The 20090-nt window shown below is 40.3% G+C and overlaps 1 protein-coding gene across 1 annotated transcript; it reads right to left on the bottom strand.

Annotated features, from left to right (window-relative positions):
* Positions 1–799: 799 nt before the first annotated feature.
* On the bottom strand, positions 800–8610 carry LOC124855840 (galectin-5-like). Its single transcript, XM_047345956.1, has 7 exons — positions 8581–8610; positions 7145–7180; positions 4142–4223; positions 2546–2796; positions 2353–2441; positions 2054–2222; positions 800–1938 (listed from the first exon to the last, which is right to left on the bottom strand). The coding sequence occupies exons 2-7, from the start codon at positions 7148–7150 to the stop codon at positions 1780–1782; spliced, it is 756 nt and encodes a 251-aa protein (XP_047201912.1). The 5' UTR covers positions 7151–7180; positions 8581–8610; the 3' UTR covers positions 800–1779.
* Between the last annotated feature and the right edge of the window lie 11480 nt (positions 8611–20090).

Genomic DNA, 20090 nt, shown 5'->3' with positions numbered 1-20090 from the left:
CAACTTAATATATAAGTAATTCCAAACGTAAATTAAATGTTGTTGTAACTCATAATACACACGTTTGTTCATAGAGTTGTTGTAGATGCTGATGGCTGTGGGCTGGAAGGATCTCCTGTAGTGGTTAGTATTACAGCAGATTTGAAGAAGCCTCTGACTGACGACACTGTTGTTGTATAACAGTCCCAAGAAGAGGATGCTCAGGGTTGTCCTGTAATGTTCTTTGTTTTATGAAGAATATTTCTTTGCCCAATCATCTCCATTAGTCCTAGGTGTTCCCAGAACACAGCTAGCCTTTTTATCATATCGTTGAGCTTTTCTGATGCTGCTGCCCCAACAGATGATGACAGAAGTGATAGCACTCTCCACAACAGACTATAGAATTTGCCGCATCTTGTTGCAAACACTGATGGACTGAAGCCTCCTCAAGAAGTCCAGTCTGGTCTGTCCCTTTTTGTAGACAGCTTCATTGTTGTGTCTCAAGTCCAGTCTGTTGTCTAGGTGAACACCAAGGTATTTATACTCCTCCACCGCCTCCACTTATGATTAAAAAAGTGTTTGACCTAAACTTGTTTCGTTGTAAATCTACAAGTATTTTCTTTGTTTTGTTCATAATATTGGAAGACAATGTACGGATGGATGTGTGTTGCAAAGGAAGCTGTAGCACTGAAACTTGATTAAAACCTTAATTTACAAAACGCTTCTAGTGAGTGTGAAAGTAAATAAAATCTTAAATTATTAAACTTCTACAAAAGCCAAAATATAAAACAGATCCAGATGAAGAGAGCAAACCATTCACTTTTTTTTTTTTTAAAGATTTTATTTGTGGCACTACTGGCCTTAATTTTTGTTATGTTTTGGAAAGTAGGCAGACAGAAAGCAGGGTGGAAAGATGGGGAAAACATGCAGCACAGGTTTCCGGGGTTGGGACTGAAACTCAGGACAGCTGCGTCGAGAACTACAGGCTCCATATATGGATCACACGCTCTGCCACTACGCCCCGTGCCATGCCCTATAAACCATTGTCTTTTATTGGTAATCTAGTGGGGTTCCCCAGTAAGTGGTTTAAAACTACAGGGGTTTAGAACTACACTAACAGAAAAAAAAAAAACAGTTGATTGTCAAAACGTTACACTCTTACAAATCATCTAGAAGAAACGGAAAGCAAGAAAGAACAGAAGAATCTGCTGTGGATCTGCTGTATGATTTTTTTTTTTTTTTTGTGGATCAAAATCAGATCTTTGAGATGGCATCCTCAAAACATCCTCCAACAAAATTTTGTTGGAATTTTTAATAATGTTCTGTAAAACTAATAATCATCTTCAGCTATAGAGCAATCTGATTTAGGTCTACCAAAGGCAACTTTTGCCATGTCTTATGAAATGCTTAAATATGGCATTCTCAGGCATAGCTCTGGTAAATGCATTGTAAATTTCCAGTTGATCATTGGGGATCCCCAATAGCTCTCCTGCTAGATTTCCAGAAGAATTATACTCACTCTATAGATCACAACCAGATGTCTTGTAGGTCTTTATTAGAACTCTGGTAGATCTACAGTTGATCTCTGATCGATACCTTGCTGATCCAAAGATATGTTTTTAGGAATCTGTGATTACTTTTGATTTGAGATTTGGTTCCTTTAAATTTCTTTTTAGATTTCTGGTAGATCCACAGTAGATCCAAGACAGATTTCCAGTTTACTTGTAAAGTTTAAAAAAAATCAATGTTTGTTTTGAATGTTAACTTTAGCAGATCACCAGTAATGTCGTCAAAGACTTCTCAAGACAGTGTCTCGATAACAACACTTGAAAGGGTGAGGTCATAGTAGATGCCGAGTGTGTTGATGGAGCTCAGGTTGGTTATCCGGTGTTTGTATTCAAGAAGGTGGGATTTGTTAACAGCCACCTTAAACTCATTGTTGGTACACAATATTTTCATCTGCAAAAAAAGTGACAACAATGTTAGTGAATTAGACTGTTCACTGACAGACCCCTTTATTCCACAGTATAGTAGCAAGTATATGAAACGTTGCGTCTGGATCTATGTGTCTGACCTCGAACGGTTGACCCTTGACAAAGGGAAACTGCTTCACATCTCTTTCCTCTTTACCCCACTCCTTGTTGATGCATGTGTTCCTGACAAGAACCTTCTGCCCATAATCATTGAAACGAGGATTGAAGTGAAAGGCAATGTCGCTGGATGTTGACAAGTTCACCGTGATTCTGATCGATAACATAGACACAAAAGCTGAACATTTTTTAGTGATTTAACATCATATATTTGTCCTATACACAAAAATGACTGCTCATTAAGAAATATGTTTGCATCTTAAATTCCAAGGTTGCTACTGACTTTTCAGCATTGGGTTTTATGGTCCCGGTGATGGAGATCAGTAGTTTGTCAAAGACTCCCTGCGGCAGTTCCTGTTCGTAAGGAACAACCTGTCAAAAAGCAAACAGGATAACTAGTAATTAACACACCTCTCTTTTTCTCTTTAATATTTTTTGGTATATTTCTATTTTTCCTTGGTTTTTGGTTTTCTTACCAAATTCCTTTGGGGTTCTGTTGGTATAGTTGGTCCAGGTCCAGGTCCGTATGCACCAGGTCCACTTAGGAATCCACCAGGTGCAGTGGGTTGACCTGGGTTCCCTCCTGGCCACATGCTACCTCCAGGCCAGGTGGGATTGGCTGCTGGTTGTCCTCCAGGCCATGTGGGGTTGCCAGATGGTTGATACCCAGGCCACGTCTGGTTGGGAGCAGGTTGACCGGGCCAGCTGGGGTTGGTAGGTTGCTGACCTGAGTCAGAGGTAGATTATTCTTCTTCAGTCATCAATTCACTTTTATCAATTCACTTTTTTTTAACAAACTGCATCACCAGGCAATTACAAAAATGAGAAAAATTTTTGTTATTCCTAATATAAATGCACATTATTTGATTTTAATTTAAGTCTTGATTACCCTCCACATATTATATTATATTATATTATATTATATTATATTATATTATATTAGTCTAATAATGTTTTGCTCTTAATTAAAAATATATTGCCAGACATGGACACTAAAACTTGGGCCAAACCTGAATATCCTGTAAGGATAATGTGAGAAACTAACCCATAATAGACCTGATGCTCCCTCTCCACATGGATAAAGCACAAGCAGCTGTGAGTTTGCTACCAAAGGCTTGCAGGAATGTAAAGGAGGATCACCACTGTCAGTTCAGGGGTAACATTCTAGGCTGTAAAAGGCCCACTTATTAAGCTCAACAGATGAGAAGTGGGCCTAAAAGTTGACAGCGTGCAGAAGTAATGGACAAGATGGAGATGGCAGATTTTGTTTAAGAACTTATTGGTGGGACTTCAGAGTTAGTGAGTTGTTACAACCCATGAAGCTATAATAATGTAGTAACAGTTAGAGAGAGTCACTTGGCATTGCATCACAGAAACTTTGTTGCAAAGAGCTGCTTAGCATTGTCCCCTGGTTCTATAGTAAAGTAAAAGGTAGTGGTAATCTGGGTGAAGTCTTAAACATTTTGGGATGGTTGGGGAATCAGTAATACTTTGGCAAAGAGAGTTATTCTTCAGCTTGGTTTGAACAGTGATGATGTTTTGAGGTCCTTGCGAAGAGTGAACATATGGGAAGCTAATTACACTAATGCTGTATCATAATGAGTACTAAAGAATGTTCAAACCGTGTTTCTATACATTTTTAGCATCTGTTGAAAAGTTGGCTTTACCAAAATTTTCAGGACTGCTTCCTTATGTCAGTGCCCCTGAAGATCCACATCATGTGATGATTTCTTTCCTTTAGCAATTACCCATATCATTTAGTATATCTATCTACACTCACTGTATAAAACAGTTCAGCATTTAAAAGGATTGGCCCAGATTAAATAAAATTTGGTACAGATGGAGACCAATAATAAGTTTGTAAATAATGTATTTTCAAGGAGCTGGCATGCGTAGACTGGCCAACAGATGGTACAAGTGTTGCCATCAGGAGCAGAATGATAGTATTTCAGGCTATTGCTGGGGCATCTGACATTCACTCAGTACAGGGAGTAATGTTTACCAGATACAGCGAAGGTGTTAGACATGTATGCATACCAAAAATTGCAAAAAAAACAGAGGGATGTTTCTACCTGGCCAGGTGGGATTGCTGGGCCAAGGACCTGCTGATTGGTTGTTGCCCCCCGAGGGCAATTCACCAAGAGCATCTGAAAGCTTTAAAGATAGATTAAGTAAGGACACCTTTGAAATCAAAAGATTCATTGGATTTTAAGTCCTCAGACGTTTTTTAAGCTAAGTAAAATTGTGGAGATATTTGTCACATCTGTTATGTTATATATTATATTAATAATATTTATGTCATAATATGGGTTTGTAGTAGGACCAACGTGCAAAGAAGATGCCTGGACCAATGCGAATGAAAGTAAGTTGAGTTTTAATTATCCTCTCTTACAATACCAGGCAGGATCAGAACCAGACCAGGACACAGAGTAACCAAACTAGACATGACGGTGGGCTAGACAGGGTATCAACACACAAGACACAACAAGGAGAAAGCGGGGAACAAAGGCAAATAAGGAACTTATATACAGACAGAACAGCAGGGGGAACCAATGAACAACGAGACCAGACAATCAGGGAGAACAAGGATGTTCTCCATGTTCTATGTTGGAATCCCATTGACCAATATGAGAGAGTGTGAGAGCAACAGCAAATTTAACACCTTATACCTTGCAACACTAATGAGTCACATGACATCAGGGAGGGAAAATTGGGCATTATTTGAACATTTTCATCTAGGAGTGTACTCACATCAGTTTAGACATTAATGACTGTGTTTCGGGGTATTTTCAGGGAACAGAAAATTTACACTGTTATACTAGCTGGACTCTGAATATTTTAAATTGTAACAAAGTCTCATATCTTAAGCGCTGTCCCATGAAAAAATATAGTAAAATAAACTTTAAGGGGTGTACTCACTTTTGTGAGATACTGTATGCAAATAAATTGAAAGGAATTTAACTGAATTATTACATTTTTAAACATAGTACAATTTTATATTTTTATAGCTGATTTAAATGGGACCTCCCATATTCCCAGGCGCCATCTAAATATATTTATTGACCCTGTTCATTACATATTGGTCTGTTCATGTGTTATGTGAAAAATACTAAAGTAAAATAAATAAATATTTATACTACAAGGTACATGCCAGAGAGTAAATGATTAGGCCAGTTTTTAAGATTTCATATTTCATATTTAGGCAGTGCTTTCAGCAGTGGAAATAGAAGTGATCAGCAAGCAATGGCAATAATTTTGCAATAAAAATGTTTTGGTGGAAAAAACAGTTTAGCCTGGGTGACTGCCCATTTAAAAGAAAATGTTCATAGTCCTTTGTTAATATTCATGTGTTTGCAGATGTTTTGTCCTTGATGGCCTCTACCTACGGCTGTGCTGTGCCGCGGCCAGTGCTCCCCTCAACTGCAATGACTGAGGCAGGCAGGGGTTGTTACGCTGCGTCATTACGCATGATTCTCCTGATGATTTGTTTTCTTTGTTTCTATGCGCCTCCTGAGCAGTTGTTAGCCTGCTCTGCTCATCGTTATACCTCACAGTTTGTAGCTTTCATCGTCACTATTCAGAGCAGCAGGTCTGTCATCTCAGCCTCCGCACTGACCAGAGATTATTTTTCCTCTCTGTTGTTCAGTTCCACAGACTGTAAAGAGAACTTTTTAGTGAAGGAAGTGGAGGAAGGAGGGTCCTGGGCTAAAGCCCCCAATGTTTCAAGACCCTCAACACTCCGGGTCTCCCTGCTTCACCTGTACACTGCACTACTTAAGTGCCTTACAGTCTCTATTTCTCTGCCAGATTATCAAATGCCTTGTGCTAGTAGAAGGCCAGCGTGCTTTCCCTGAATCTGATTAATTCAAGCTTATACTTTCTCATCCGTGCTCCAACCTGTTCTTTCTGTCTGCTGTCTTCTCCAGAAGTTCTCAGCCGCTTCAGCATTTGTGGCTGTGTGGCTAGGGATAATGAGCTATATTACCAGTCAGTCATCATGGACTTTGTGGACTGGTGTGAGCGCAACCACCTATGCTTGAACACCAGTAAGATGAAGGAGATGGTGATCAATTTCAGGACACCACCTCGTTTACAGGTGAACATCCAGGGGGAGGACATTGAGACATTTGGCAGTTTTAAGTACCTGGATGTTCACCTCAACAATAACTGGACTGGTCCCATAACACCAATGCCCTGTACAAGGAGGGCCACAGTCACCATCATCTTCTGAGGAGACTGAGGTCCTTAAGGGTGTGCAGGCCTTTGCTGAGGACTTTTTATGACTGTGTGGTATCCTCTGCCATCCTCTACACTGTGGTCTGCTGGGCCCCAGGCAGCACAGAGCGGGACAGTACGAGACGGAACAAGCTGGTTAGGAGGGCCAGCTCTGTCCTAAACTCCCCACTTGACTCTGTGGAGGTGGTGGGTGAGAGGAGGATGTTAGCCAAGCTCACATCCATCATGGACATAACCTCTCGCCCACTGCACCGGACTGTAGAGGAGCTGAACAGCTCTTTTAGTGGCCGACTGGCCCCACTGATATCAAACTGTTCAATTCTACTGTATAAGACCTAGTGAAAACTAGTGACACAACATCTGTATTGGTAAATATGTGCAATCATTGTCACTTTAGCATCTCCAGTTTTTACTGTACATTAGGTATTTTATGTAATTTTATTCTTTTATTACTACTCGTTTTTGCACATTTACCTTGTTCTTCTTTGATTTCACATTTTTTCATAACTATTTCCACCCTACCTATGTTACTAAGAGCTGCTGTAACAAGTTAATTTCTCTATTTTGAGATCAATAGTCTTTTTTGTCTTATCTTATCTTATCTTTCTCCCTACAAAGCTACTAGTGCCGATCCATTTCCAGAAGCTGTTTATGAAGCTGTCCATGCTCTTGTATAGTGGCTGAATTTCTGGGTCCCCAGTGCAAGCCATTATAAAAAAACATATGAACTTTATTACAAATAAGGTGGCAAATTATCTCCATGCTGGATTATAGAATTATATAGAAAACTGTAACCAACACAAATCAATGATACATGCAAGTAAATAAATCAGACTTACATCCATAGTGCTCTGCTGTGCTGTGAACTGGTTCAACTGGAAGCAACAAGTAAAGAACCCAACAGGTGAGAGAGAAAAAAAACTTCAGAAATCGTTTTCACAAATAATGTATGAGTGTAAATTGTAGCAGTGAGGGTGTTTGAACACAGAGAATTCCATTGTGTTGGTGTAATTTAATTAACTTCTGATGCTATTTTCTGAATTCTTTGAAGTTCAGTTTCATACAGTCACTACTATTTCTTCCTTAAACGTTATCATTTGTGAAAGCCACAGATTGCTTCAGAACTCCCCTCTAATTTAATCCTTGCCCCCTAGTGTGCTGAGGGTGGAGGGTGAGAGGGAAAACAGTAATCTATCCAAATAGTTTAAAATATAAAGAGTCTGAGGTTTCATTTATTAATGTTTTACAATTAATTTCATTTAAAAATGTTATTCTCTTCAATTGCTGGATTTATCAATGCCAACGCCCTCAGATGGAAACTTCAGAAGTGGAAGATATTGTTCACATAAGGTCTTGCTCTGGTTCATTTTCACCCCTCCCAACAAGGCCACTCCAATATGGGGTTTTTCACTTCTTATAAAAAAGACTTAAAAATACAATTAGCACTTTGCAACCTATATTGCCTCACCTTCAGCCATTTTTGTTTTGCAGAATAAAACCAAAGTGTTAAAATGATAAAATATGGAACTTTAACATGTACCTGTCAGTTTCAGAGCCAGTCAAGCAGTGTGGGATGAAATAAAACAGTCTTTAACCTTTACATTCTTCCACTTGTTATGCACTGTCTCTGAAACATGAAGTACAAATCACACGTCTGTACTAAATATGGAACATATATGTCTCCACTGACCTCACAGAAAATGGTGTGTGATACAGAAAGCAGACCTGACAATGTTAAGCATACCATAACACCAAAACGCAAATTTCTGTCAGATGTTCATACAGCACCTAACAGTTGGCCTCTTCAGTAAATCCCTTTCCTGGCTACTCTCTAAAACCTGATGCGGTTTCCTAAGCTGTTCAGCTTTAGGCCTCTCGTTCTCTCTTTCTCTCTCTCTCTCACTATGTGTGTGTGTCTGTGTGTATTGGGTGGGGTTGCAGTCCATTTCCCTGTATTTGCATGGGTGTGTTTACTTCACCTATTTCAGTGCACACTAAGTTTTATTTGATACCCATCGTCTTTTAAAGCTGTAACACATTGTCTGCAGGAGACTGGAATGAAAGTGCTTTATATTTCTGTTTTCCTTGCCCGCGTAAAGAATAAAGAGAGAGTCAAGAATAAAACTGCCTCAAATCATCTAAATAAAACGATTCACAAGGTCAGTAATCGCTGTTTCTGAATCCATTCAAATCTCTGTTGGAAAGTCCTACCAGAACTGGCTGCTCTTTTTGTAGAGTCAATAATTTGAGAGTGAGAAAGAAAAAAGAGACGTACCTGTTTGCTTGAGAACTGCACACTGTCAGGCTGTAAAACAAGAGCATGTTTTTAAGTGCAGAGCCACGCCCTGTTTACCTGTTTTGACCTGTTTCTGTAACCTGACCATAACTGCTATTTGTTTAATCTACAGCTAACCCAGCCCTAAAGAATATCCCAATGTTTATCTGAATATTGGGATCGGAACAATGGCATATCATCATAATTCATCTAAATATTAGGATCAGTAAATTTCAGTCCACACAACATACGTAATTGTTGAAAAACAGACATTCTTTTATTGGTGTGTTGTTTATTGCTGTTGTGCAAACTTCAGTTTTGGTCTGCTTTTTGAAATGCCAGGCGTTCTGTGATTTGTCGGATAACTGTTGGTATTCATGCTTTGTTGAAATGTGTTGCCATATGAACCAAAGAGCACTCTGAGAAAAGAGATTCAGACCCACCCTAAACACTTTACATGACTCATATCTTTTTTTCTCTACAGTAATTCTCAGAAGTTATCCAGGTGCTCCTTACAGGTAGGCACTTTCAGCTATGCCCTAGGTATTTGTATCTGAAGTGTTTTTAAAGTGAGATCTCCAGTGTTTTAGAGTGTGTTAGGGTTTGAAAACTTTTGTATTGTTTATCACTCATGTCTGCTCTAAGTGCTTTTCCCTCCTACATGCCATAGAAAGGGATATGTGGGAGGCGAGTGAGTTATGATTACCAAGTCCTCACTCCTTCTCTGTTTAAAATCAAGACACGTGAACCCTAACCTTTCTGACCCCACACACACACACACACACACACACACACACCCTGAATGTTTGTTGAACTGTGTGTGGTTGTCTTGTCTGGGGCTGTATGTACAGATATACAGATATCAGTGTATATGTAAACACTTGGATCCAAACACCTGTGGGTGAGTGTGTGTTTCTCCATCAAAATATGCAATAGCGCGTATGAGGAGCCACAGACCTGCCCACCAGCCAGCAGCAGGGAGTGTGGCGGGGAGGAAATAGGCCCCACATTCTATGGGGGGGCCTAAACTGATCCAGGAGAGGGAGCAGCCCAAGACCCAACCTAACACGAAAATAGGCATACACAATCACACATTACCACCCTCGTGTATACACATAAAAACACTCACACCCACACACCCAACATAAAGACACACAAGAATGGACATCGTACACTCACTTACATTCTCCATAGATACTCTATACTACCAGGTCCAGGTACCAATACACCAGAGACCCACGAGGTCGTCCTCTTCATTCTGGGGTAGAGACAGGCAAACACCACCAGCCCAGACTAGTGCCAGCAGTGCCCGAACCTGAGCGACCCCGAGCCCCCAACGACCCCCGTCCCCATCCAGCAAGAGGGCCACGTACGAAAGTAAAGTCAAGTCACGTTTATTTATATAACGCTTTTCAGCAACAAGGCACTCAAAGTGCTGTACATGAGGAAAAACAATTCAATGATATAGAAAATCAAACACAAAAAAACAAATCAAATGGCATTAATAATCCATGGGAGTTTACTGGTAAGAGCTGGTTCTAATCCAATCTTTCTAATAGAGATAATTAGCTCATTAAGTCCTCTGTGGTAAGGAATTCAATGCCCCGTCTGGACAAGAGGGTTCTCCTTTACCCTCTCTTCCCGTCGAAAAAATTTGATCAATTAAATTGAGAAACCAGCTGACCAAATCCATAATTTACAAGTTTGGAGGATATGCAAAGCGAGGCTCTGAGAAAAATACAGACAAAAGCAGAAGCAGGGATCAGCAAGGAGGGAGGGAGCGAGAGAAAACGTGTGTCTTCCACTGAGAGCAAGCAAAAAAAAATAAAAATAAGAGGGGTCTACCTGGTCCAAACGAGCCTGCCAAACAGAGCTGTACCAGGATGAAACAGTCCCAACCCCCCAATGAATTCCGATCTCAACCCCATAAGCCCCCCAGCCCAATGAACCCCGAGAAGACTTGTACATTAGAATTGGGGTCCAGGCTGCCATGGGACTACGGAGATGGAAAACCCTCGAGACACTCCAATGACGCACCCGTACCCTAAGGTCCTACATGAGAGGTAGTGTGATGGAGCGGGTGGAGGGAGGTGTCTTGGGATGGGGAGGGAAGGACTGGGGGACAAAATGCTCTCCCAAGGACCCAGCTCCCCAGCTGACCCAAATAGGCACCCCCGTTCGCTGAGTTCCAACAAAAGAGGGAGGCACGGGCACATCCTCTGAGCCCAAGGCTAGGGACAGACACTGGGACCCGAGAACCGACTGAAAACGGACCAACACCCCCAAGCCCTCAAACACCAATCCCCAGCCACGATCCCTAGCCCTGACACCCAGTCCCCCACCCACTCTACGTCTATCCAGGGTTCATCTAGAGGACTGTGTTTAAACCATTTTGAGATGTATTGTAGCCTATTGACTAAGATGTAATAGTGAAAGTTAGGCAGATCTAGTCCTCCTTTATTTTTGGTCTTCTGTAGCGTTTTTAAGCTAATAAGCGGGGGTTTATCGTTCTACAGAAATTTTGTGATGGAGGAGTCCAGAGATCTAAACCAGTCAGACGGTTTATTTGGGAAAATTGAGAACCTTCAATTTTACTGTAGCAACCCTGCCCATGATTGACATAGGTAGAGATTTCCGTCTTGTGAGATCATCTTCCACTTTTTTTAAAAGCGAGATGTGGTATGGTTTGTTAAATCTGCCAATCTGGAAGAAACAATTATACCCAAACATGTAATATTCCCTGACTGCAGTTGTGTATCAAGGGAATTAACACACAATTAATTGGGAGAACTGTAGATTTTAACCAATTTATAGAATAATCTGAACCTCTTGAGAAAGAATTTATTGATCCAATTACCTGAGAGAGAGAGAGAGAGAGAGACAGAGTGAGAGAGAGGTTTGTGAATGCAGGAGAAAAAGTAATACATCATCCGCATTAAGACTGATTTTATGTTCAATATTCATGCATTTAATGCCTTTAATGTCTTTAGTTTGCCTGAAATAGCAAATAATGAGGGGTGAAGTGGGCATCCCAGTCTGGTGCCCCTCTGAAGACAGAAGCTGGAACATGTTTGGTTATTTGTCCTGATACATGCTGTCGGGGAATTGTATAACATTTTTAACCAGTTTTTAACCAGAAAGTTTCTGAAACAAATTCACTCAAAGTTGCAAACAAGAATTTCCAGTTAACTCTATCAAATGCTTTTTCTGCATCTAGAAATAATACACTGCTCAAAAAAATAAAGGGAACACTCAAATAACACATCCTAGATCTGAATGAATGAAATATTCTCATTGAATAGTTTGTTCTGTACAAAGTTGAATGTCCTGACAACAAAATCACACAAAAATCATCAATGGAAATCAAATTTATTAACCAACGGAGGCCTGGATTTGGAGTCACACACAAAATTAAAATGGAAAAACACACTACAGGCTGATCCAACTTTGATGTAATGTCCTTAAAACAAGTCAAAATGAGGCTCAGTATTGTGTGTGGCCTCCACGTGCCTGTATGACCTCCCTACAATGCCTGGGCATGCTCCTGATGAGATGGCGGATGGTCTCATAAGGGATCTCCTCCCAGACTTGGACTAAAGCATCCGCCAACTCCTGGACAGTCTGTGGTGCAACATGATGTTGGTGGATGGAGCGAGACATGATGTCCCAGATTCAGGTCTGGGGAACGGGCAGGCCAGTCCATAGCTTCAATGTCTTCATCTCCATAGCTTCAGTCCATAGCTTCAATGTCTTCATTTCTTTGGAGGGCCATGCTTTCATCTGTGAAGAGCACAGGGCGCCAGTGGTGAATTTGCCAATCTTGGTGTTCTCTGGCAAATGCTAGGTGTCCTGCATGGTGTTGGGCTGTGAGCACAACCCCCATTTGTGGACGTCGGGCCCTCATACCATCGGTTTTTAACCGTTTCTGCAGACAGGTGCACATTTGTGGCCTGCTGGAGGTCACTTTGCAGGGCTCTGGCAGTGCTCCTCCTGTTCCTCCTTGCACAAAGGCTGCGGTAGCGATCCTGCTGCTGGGTTGTTGCCCTCCTACGGCCTCCTCAAAGTCTCATGGTGTACTGGCCTATCTCCTGGTAGCGCCTCCAGGCTCTGGACACCATGCTGACAGACACAGCAAACCTTCTTGCCAACTTAGTGTGCCAATAGTTGTGAGTGTGTAGCTAAAGTTGAACTGCACATGTCACCATAGAAATAGAGAATGATTTCACCAAGTGAAATCATAAAGAGCAGACACCCAAAAGCCCAGCCTTGGCCCAACCCACATCTAACACTCTAGATTATAAATGCCTGTAATCTAACCTCTTATCTAACCAGTGTGACATGTTTTAGACTAACCTGCTGTTGCTCCTAATAAAGCCACGGAGTGGTTTCCCAGTCCCTGAACAACTGACCATTGACATAAAGTTTATCTACGGCCACTGTAGCTCTGATGCCTTCGGTGATATAGTTCATCCTGATTGGGAATAATACTTGCTCCGATCGAGGATCTCCTTTGGAAACTGGTCATTAACGCTGAAGTTCGTTCCTCGTAGCTCTCTGCCCGGACTTCTGACCTCCTCTTTTTGCTTGTAGTGTTCAAACTTCGCTACAATTGGCTGAGGTCGGTTGCGATCAGGTTGCTTGCCTCTGAGCCGGTGAACATGGTGGAATGTGATGTTTTTTACCTCGTCACTTAGGAGTTTCAGCTGGCATTGGAGAAATTTACGGATCGTGAATTTAGCGTCCTCCTCTGCCCATTCTGGGATGCCGCAGAAGACAAAGTTGTCCCGCATGCCCAAAGCTGTTAAATCCAGGATGGTCTCCTTCATTTTTTTCTTTTCTCCAGACAGTTGCGTCATTCCATCGGCAAGTGTTTTCACGTTATCCCTCAGTGTTTGGTTCTCAGCTGTAAGTGAAGCTAGTTGTTCTTGGCTGAACTCCAGAGACTCCTTCAGAGCTTGGAATTCAATGTGGAGAACCTCTACCAGTGCCAGACAAGCATCCAGCTGGTTAGCTTGTTGTCGATAGAGTCCAGGACATCAGCGTAGCTTTTCTCTGGAGAGATAAACCCCTTTCACACTGAAAGCCCAAGGATTTAAAGCCCATCGATTTGTTTTACCTGGGTAATAGGAATTCCAGGGAATCTCGTGCGTTCGGTTTCCATTGCCACGGACCATTTATTTAAATCTGCCTAATGATTAATGGGAAAGTTGTGAAGAAAACTGCAATACACCTTCATTCCAGCAGATAGCTATACTCCTTTACTCCATTTAAAACCTAATACAAAATTTATTTTTTGTATTTTTTGTCAGCTGATAAATAATAGATGATGAGCAGCTTTAGAGTTATACTGTTGAATAAGTTCTTCCATTATTCCTTAGGTTGCCCTGGATCCCTAAGCAGGAAAGGTTTAAATCATTTTACATATATTTTTTTACCAATCTGCATTTGGCCAGAGTTGTTGCTTTACAACTGCATGATTAATTTACAATAACTACTAAACACTGACTAAGACACTTATTTTTCTTTTAATATCTTAACTTATATCAGATAACTACAAAATATATTTTTACAGAATTTTTTTATTTATTAGAATAAAAAAACTAATAATCAGTCCAGAATTACAGGGAATTGAATCCTTGACTGTCTAACCAAATTTTTATATAAAGTAGAAGATGCCAAAAGAGTAGAGGATAGGAGGATCACTTTGCTTCTGCATCCAAACCTGGAAGTGTGGTCTCTCCTCCTGCAGAGCTTTCTGCATAAAACTATGAAGAATTTAAAATATTAAAGATTTCATACTCCATTAAGTTAGGTTTACATTAAAAGTCTTAGGGAAATGCGTATTTTTTCTGTACATGGAAATTTTTAAGTTCTCTGATCATTGGCACTGCATTAAAACATTTGTGTCACAGAACTGTGGTAAAACAGTTTATAATTAATCCCAACAATAACATAAAATCTCACAAATGTTTATTGTTAATTTTTTTTTCTGGTACCTGCGGTTACCTACGCTTCATATTCACTTTCAGTCCAGAGCAGAGCAGCCAGACCAGCCTGTAAGCGGAGCTCTGCTGCTCCAAAAACTCCTAAAAAAAACATTTAAATGTCAGCTCATTTTTGATGAACTGACTGTACAGATGAAGTATTGAGGTCTACTTTCTCTCTTAAAAACATCTTAAAACCACTTTTTGCGAGAAATGAATGGTATAAAAACTATTAAGTTGTATAGTAACCTCAGCCATTATTGAAGCTGCAGATGCCATGCCTGCACACAGCTCCACCCCTTTCAAAAAGCCCAGGGAAAACTGGAAAAGACCAGGGCCATTCACCAGGAAAGTAAAGCCCAGAGAAAGTGAATCAGTGCAGGTAAATTTGTATCGAAACGTGACCTGGCTGAGCACTCTGGATGGGTGGGTTTTGATGTTGGTATGGTCATGGGTGCAGATTTCTGTGGCTTGCCCATTACGATGTTGTCAGAACATTCGTTCACGTAGCTCTCTAGGCTGTCCAAGGTTTCTTCATCCAGTTTGTTTTATTAGGAAAATATGAGACAGTGCGTAGTATTTTAAACATTTCTATGCTTGGCTTGAATTTATTGGGTTGTTTTACCTGAGTTTGTCGTGTTTGTTTGTTAAACAGTATAGCGCCATATTACTTACGCACAGCTCTCACGAGATCTCAGTCGCTCATCATCGCTTTTCTTTTGTTATTTTTGTAGTTTTCCCTCCTCCAAGAGAGAGAGTCAAGAAGAAGACTCATGGTCTTCTTCTTGACTCTCAGTGCTACTCACAGGCCACGTTAAATAAAATAAATAATTGTAATTTCAGTACAGAGTAATCAAGGTTTCCAAAGAATATCAAACAACCAAACAAGTGGATTTACTTATCAAACAAGCAAGTGGATTCGAACTTTCAAATCTTCTAAAATGTCAGTGCTGAAAATGTCTTGGGGTTTTGTACTTTTTTCTTGTACCTTACCTGTGTGTTGTTTTTTTTAATTCCTTTCAAAGAAAATACATTTTCAGTTAGACTGGGCCTTAAGGGGGCTATCTTTAGGTTGCTATTGGTTCCTATTGGTTTGCTTACGTCACAGCCCTGCGTTCGAGTATTAAACCATCTCACTCCAATACGCCCCCATAGCGAGTAAGGAGTTGAAACTGCTCCTTCACTGCCGCAACAGCGCCGGCTTTGGGCATCGCTGAGTCACTGGCTTGAGCCAGCGGCAAAAATGCACAAGGCTCAGGCCCACTAGGCTCCATAAAGCCTCTTTTAACCTCCGGTGACTAGGGGGTGAAAAATCCTCTACCTCAAAAGATCTATCTGTGTCGAAACTACCAGCTTCGGTTCCCATTGACCTTTTTCCACAGGCTCGACTTGGCCCTACTCGACTCTATTCGGTTCGTTTTACTAGCATTTCCATTACTGTTTTTTCCGTACCGGTACCCACTTTTGTGGTCCCTGCTCCTGAGCAAGTCCGACTGGGGCTGAGTAGGGACTACATGTGACGTGACCAGACTGCTTTTCACTGATTGGCTGTGGGAGGAGGAGAAATTAGAAGGTTTTCTTTGAGACAGCGCAGGGAAAAGCTAATAAAACTCAAGAGCAACTACAATAATATTTAAGGACCACAGTGGCTGCAACAGGTCATACATGTAATTTTACCATTTACTGGTCATGAAACCATGCCTGAAAGCTGACAGAAGAGAAAAAAGATAAATCACCTTTCTGAATTACATGCAGGCAGAGCGCTGTATGTAATAACATCCTAAACCAGCTGAGCACACATAAAATCAGCTGTTCAGAGGCACAAATATTTCCCCCAAAACACACCAAAAAAAAACACCATGAAACAACATGTTTGGTTCAGACATTTATTGACGGTCCTTTAGCGAAGCAGGGTCTGCAGGAGGAGGGAGCAGGCAGAGAACAGCTGACCGTAATCAGACTGCCAATGGATACCCTTTTTTTTGGCTTGAGCACCTGCCCCTAAAAATGTGTGTGCATGTTCTGACCAGTACCAGATCCAGTTGGGATGTGGTGCTGGTCTGGTTTTAACTTTTTGGATATTTTTTGTATTTCCTCCTTCAGCATGAAGCTGTCTCTCAACATCAAGTGAAACTTAACAAAGTAAAGGCTGCACCTCAGTGACCATTAGATGAACCCATAACAGCATTTTTGAGCGTTTACAATTGACCAATATAATTTCACAGTGACAGCTGATTAACCAATAAGCATCACTGATTGATGATGTCAAGTTCAACAGATTCTCTTCTTCAAAATAAATGAACTATTGATATAAGTAAAAAGACAAAACATTTAGAGATGTTTAGGCTTTTACTTTTCTGCCAGACGACAATTATTTTGATAGAATTTTCCCATGAATCACTACTAAAAACCCTCCAAATGTTGTGAAAAGCAGCCCAAATTTTAACAATCTACCCAAGCAATTTTTTTCCCACCCAGTGTGTTAAAAAAAAATCCAACTGGGGAGAATCCAGTCCAGTCTGGCAAATTGCACAGCACTAGACAGTTTACCCCAATCCCATAAAGAAAACACTAATCACCAACAACAATAAACATGGAATAAACATCAGAACTTAAGCTTTCTGCTTTTCATTGTTCCCTACTGGTTTCTCCGGAATTCCTCTGCCAACTACCCTGGTTGTAACTGGTTCTTGTTTCCTGGCTCCACGTTTGTCTTCTGTGTTCTGGCTTTGTATGTTCACTACATATACTTACAATTAAACTAAGTACTTTTCTACTTATCATGCAACTCCCGAGCATAAGTCTGCACTTTGGTCCAACCAAACCAAGACCAATCTTGACAGTCATAAGCAGAGAAGATGGTGGAAAGACTGAGAGAAAGGAGAGATATTCTCCTACAATGAATAACAGTTAATTAACAAAACCCTACCAGCTCGACCGCGCAGAGATCCACCTCCTTAATAGTTGAGTAAACAAGCAAATAAACTTCTATAACAATCATACAATTATTAATAAAGAGATAAGATAAACTTTATCATCCCCCTATGGCAAAACTAGATAATGTACAATAATCTAAGTACCATATATACAGAAGTAGGATGTAAATGAGGAGAGTAAGTATCTGCTGTATTGTACATGATGATGTCAGCAGCCTTAGCCTAAATGATCATCTAGAACGCTCCCATCTGTGGAGAAGTTCTCTGGTGAGCTGCTATCTCCTCTGTAGTTTCTGACTGCAGCAGGTACCAGAGCTGCTCACATTCCAACCTGGTGAAAGCTGAAGGAGCGACGCATTGATCTGGTGGGAATACCTGTTTGTTCCCACTGTTCAGTTCGCTTTTCTCCACCTTTTTTTTCTGTTTTGTTTTGGTCCTTTTCCCAAACTAAACCTCATTATACAAGAAGGAGATCACAGTAAAAGGCTGAATTTTAATATTAGTATGAAATTAATTAATATGAAATAGATGCAGTATGAAAATGACCAGCATGGCGAGTAAACATAATAATTAATAAATCAAAAATAATGATCATGTAAATATGCTACGTTTAAACATGTTGAGGCTGTGTGACAAGTCATTTAATTTTGCTAAGTTTTATCATCATGATTTACTCATTTCTGAATCCGGTCTAAATTCTGCCACAGTTAAATTCTCTCCATTCATTACTAGGAGCACTTTTGGTTTTTGTTTTTTTGGGGGGTGGTGGGGAGGGGGGATCAAGGGTGGTTGGGGGGGGGTGTCTTTTGCAAGAACCAATCACAGCTCTTATAAGGCAACGTTGCACCTAACAACGGGTCAACCACACCTCCTCACTAAGATAGGAATCTCTATCATCTCGCTCAGTGTCGCTCTGCAGAGAACAGTCACTCTTAAGATAGGACTCTATGGAATGAATTTTTATGGTAAGTTAGGAGTTCTCTGAGAATCTTTGTGAATATGGGCCCTGGTCTTTAAGGGAGCCACAGAATTCATAAAGATTTGACAGGTTGCGTGGAACCAGGAGCTAAGTTCCTCCGTGTCATGATCCACCATCTCCAAGTTAATAGAGTTCTGATTAAAAACAGTGGAAAACTGAGCAGCAGTGGAAGGATTAATGATGCAGGAGAACTAGTCATAAAGGCAGCTTTCAACATGTATCTGCAAACAACAATGTTCAGGTTTAAAACAGGTAAAGCGTGAGAAAGTAAGATCAAATGTGTGTCTATGTTCAAATGTGGCACCACAAACCGACTGATCTCTTCAGCTTGTGTCCAGATCCTCGTTGTTGCCATCAGCCTGTTTCCTTCTGGTCTTCTTTTGATTTGTTAGTTTGGGTTCCCTCTGGACTTAAGATTTTGTGAGTTTATTATTACCTGCCTGCCTCCTCCCTGCATTTGGGTCCTGCTCTTCACCATTTGATTAAACCTTGTTTCATTATTTGTGGAACCAACATATAATAAACCTTGACTATTTAAGCAGGTTCAAAGTTCATACTTTGTGCTAATATGTCCATTATTTTATTTTCAAAATAAATAAATGCAGAAAATGAATCTAGAAATGTATGTCTGGAAAAGAATGACATTTTGGAAAGAACCAAGGAACCCAGATAAGCGCCAAGCTTTAGAACAGAACCAGCTTTCTTTGATCAGCTAGTTCAGCTTTTTGAAGTTACCATATTCAATTAAAATATAACCAGACATAAACATTAAACTCCTACAGTCAAGAATGAACAAGCATGAAATCTCGAAGTGAACTAAAAAAAAAGCACAATGCTTTGATTCTAGCTTGTCTCGTTTTAGATGAGTAGAGCTGCTCCGAAGCTCACTTAGGATCAGGTTCCTAAATATCCTTTCATCCCAAAGAGGAAGATATTTGGTGGGAGAATCTCTTCTGCACAGGAATAAAAATTATTACAGAAACAAATAGCCTAATTACAACATGTAAGCACCTAACCAAGAGTTACAAATAAGAAGTAATAATACTGCTTTAGTTGTAGGGTTACAGTCTAGCTGAGTTGTATCTGTAAAATAATTGTTCTGGCAGTTTTCCAAACACAGATCCTGCCAGTAAAAACTAAGACTTCTTATCATTACCAGTGAAAGAAAAATCAATTCAAGTTTTAAATTGTTTTTTAAATTATGTTTTAATTTTCATGCTCTGTGTTTGTGAAGCATTTTGTGATTCATACATGTGAACGGTGCTGTAAAATAAACTTCCTATAATATGTATATGTAAATGTCATCCCTACTGTAAAGTATGAAGAGCTCATTTAGTTCACATGGTTGTCGGCCATAACATTTCTGTTGACATGGTCTTATATTTAAATATTCACATTTTCATTAGCTGTAAGCCAGAATCATCCAAATTCACAGGAATAAACACTTGAAATATATCACTCTCTGTGTCATGAATCTATGAGTTTCACTTTTTGAGCTGAATTATTGAAGTTGATTGATTTTCCATTAAAATATGATTGATTGAAATGCACCTGTAAGCCTGAAATAACTTCTGAACTCTGTCCAAAGATCATATTCATGGACAAGAAAAG

This window comes from Girardinichthys multiradiatus, chromosome 19, assembly GCF_021462225.1.
Source record: "Girardinichthys multiradiatus isolate DD_20200921_A chromosome 19, DD_fGirMul_XY1, whole genome shotgun sequence".
Lineage (NCBI taxonomy): Eukaryota > Metazoa > Chordata > Actinopteri > Cyprinodontiformes > Goodeidae > Girardinichthys > Girardinichthys multiradiatus.
Note: the sequence above shows the minus strand (reverse complement) of the source record. Positions and strands in the feature narration are given on the sequence as shown.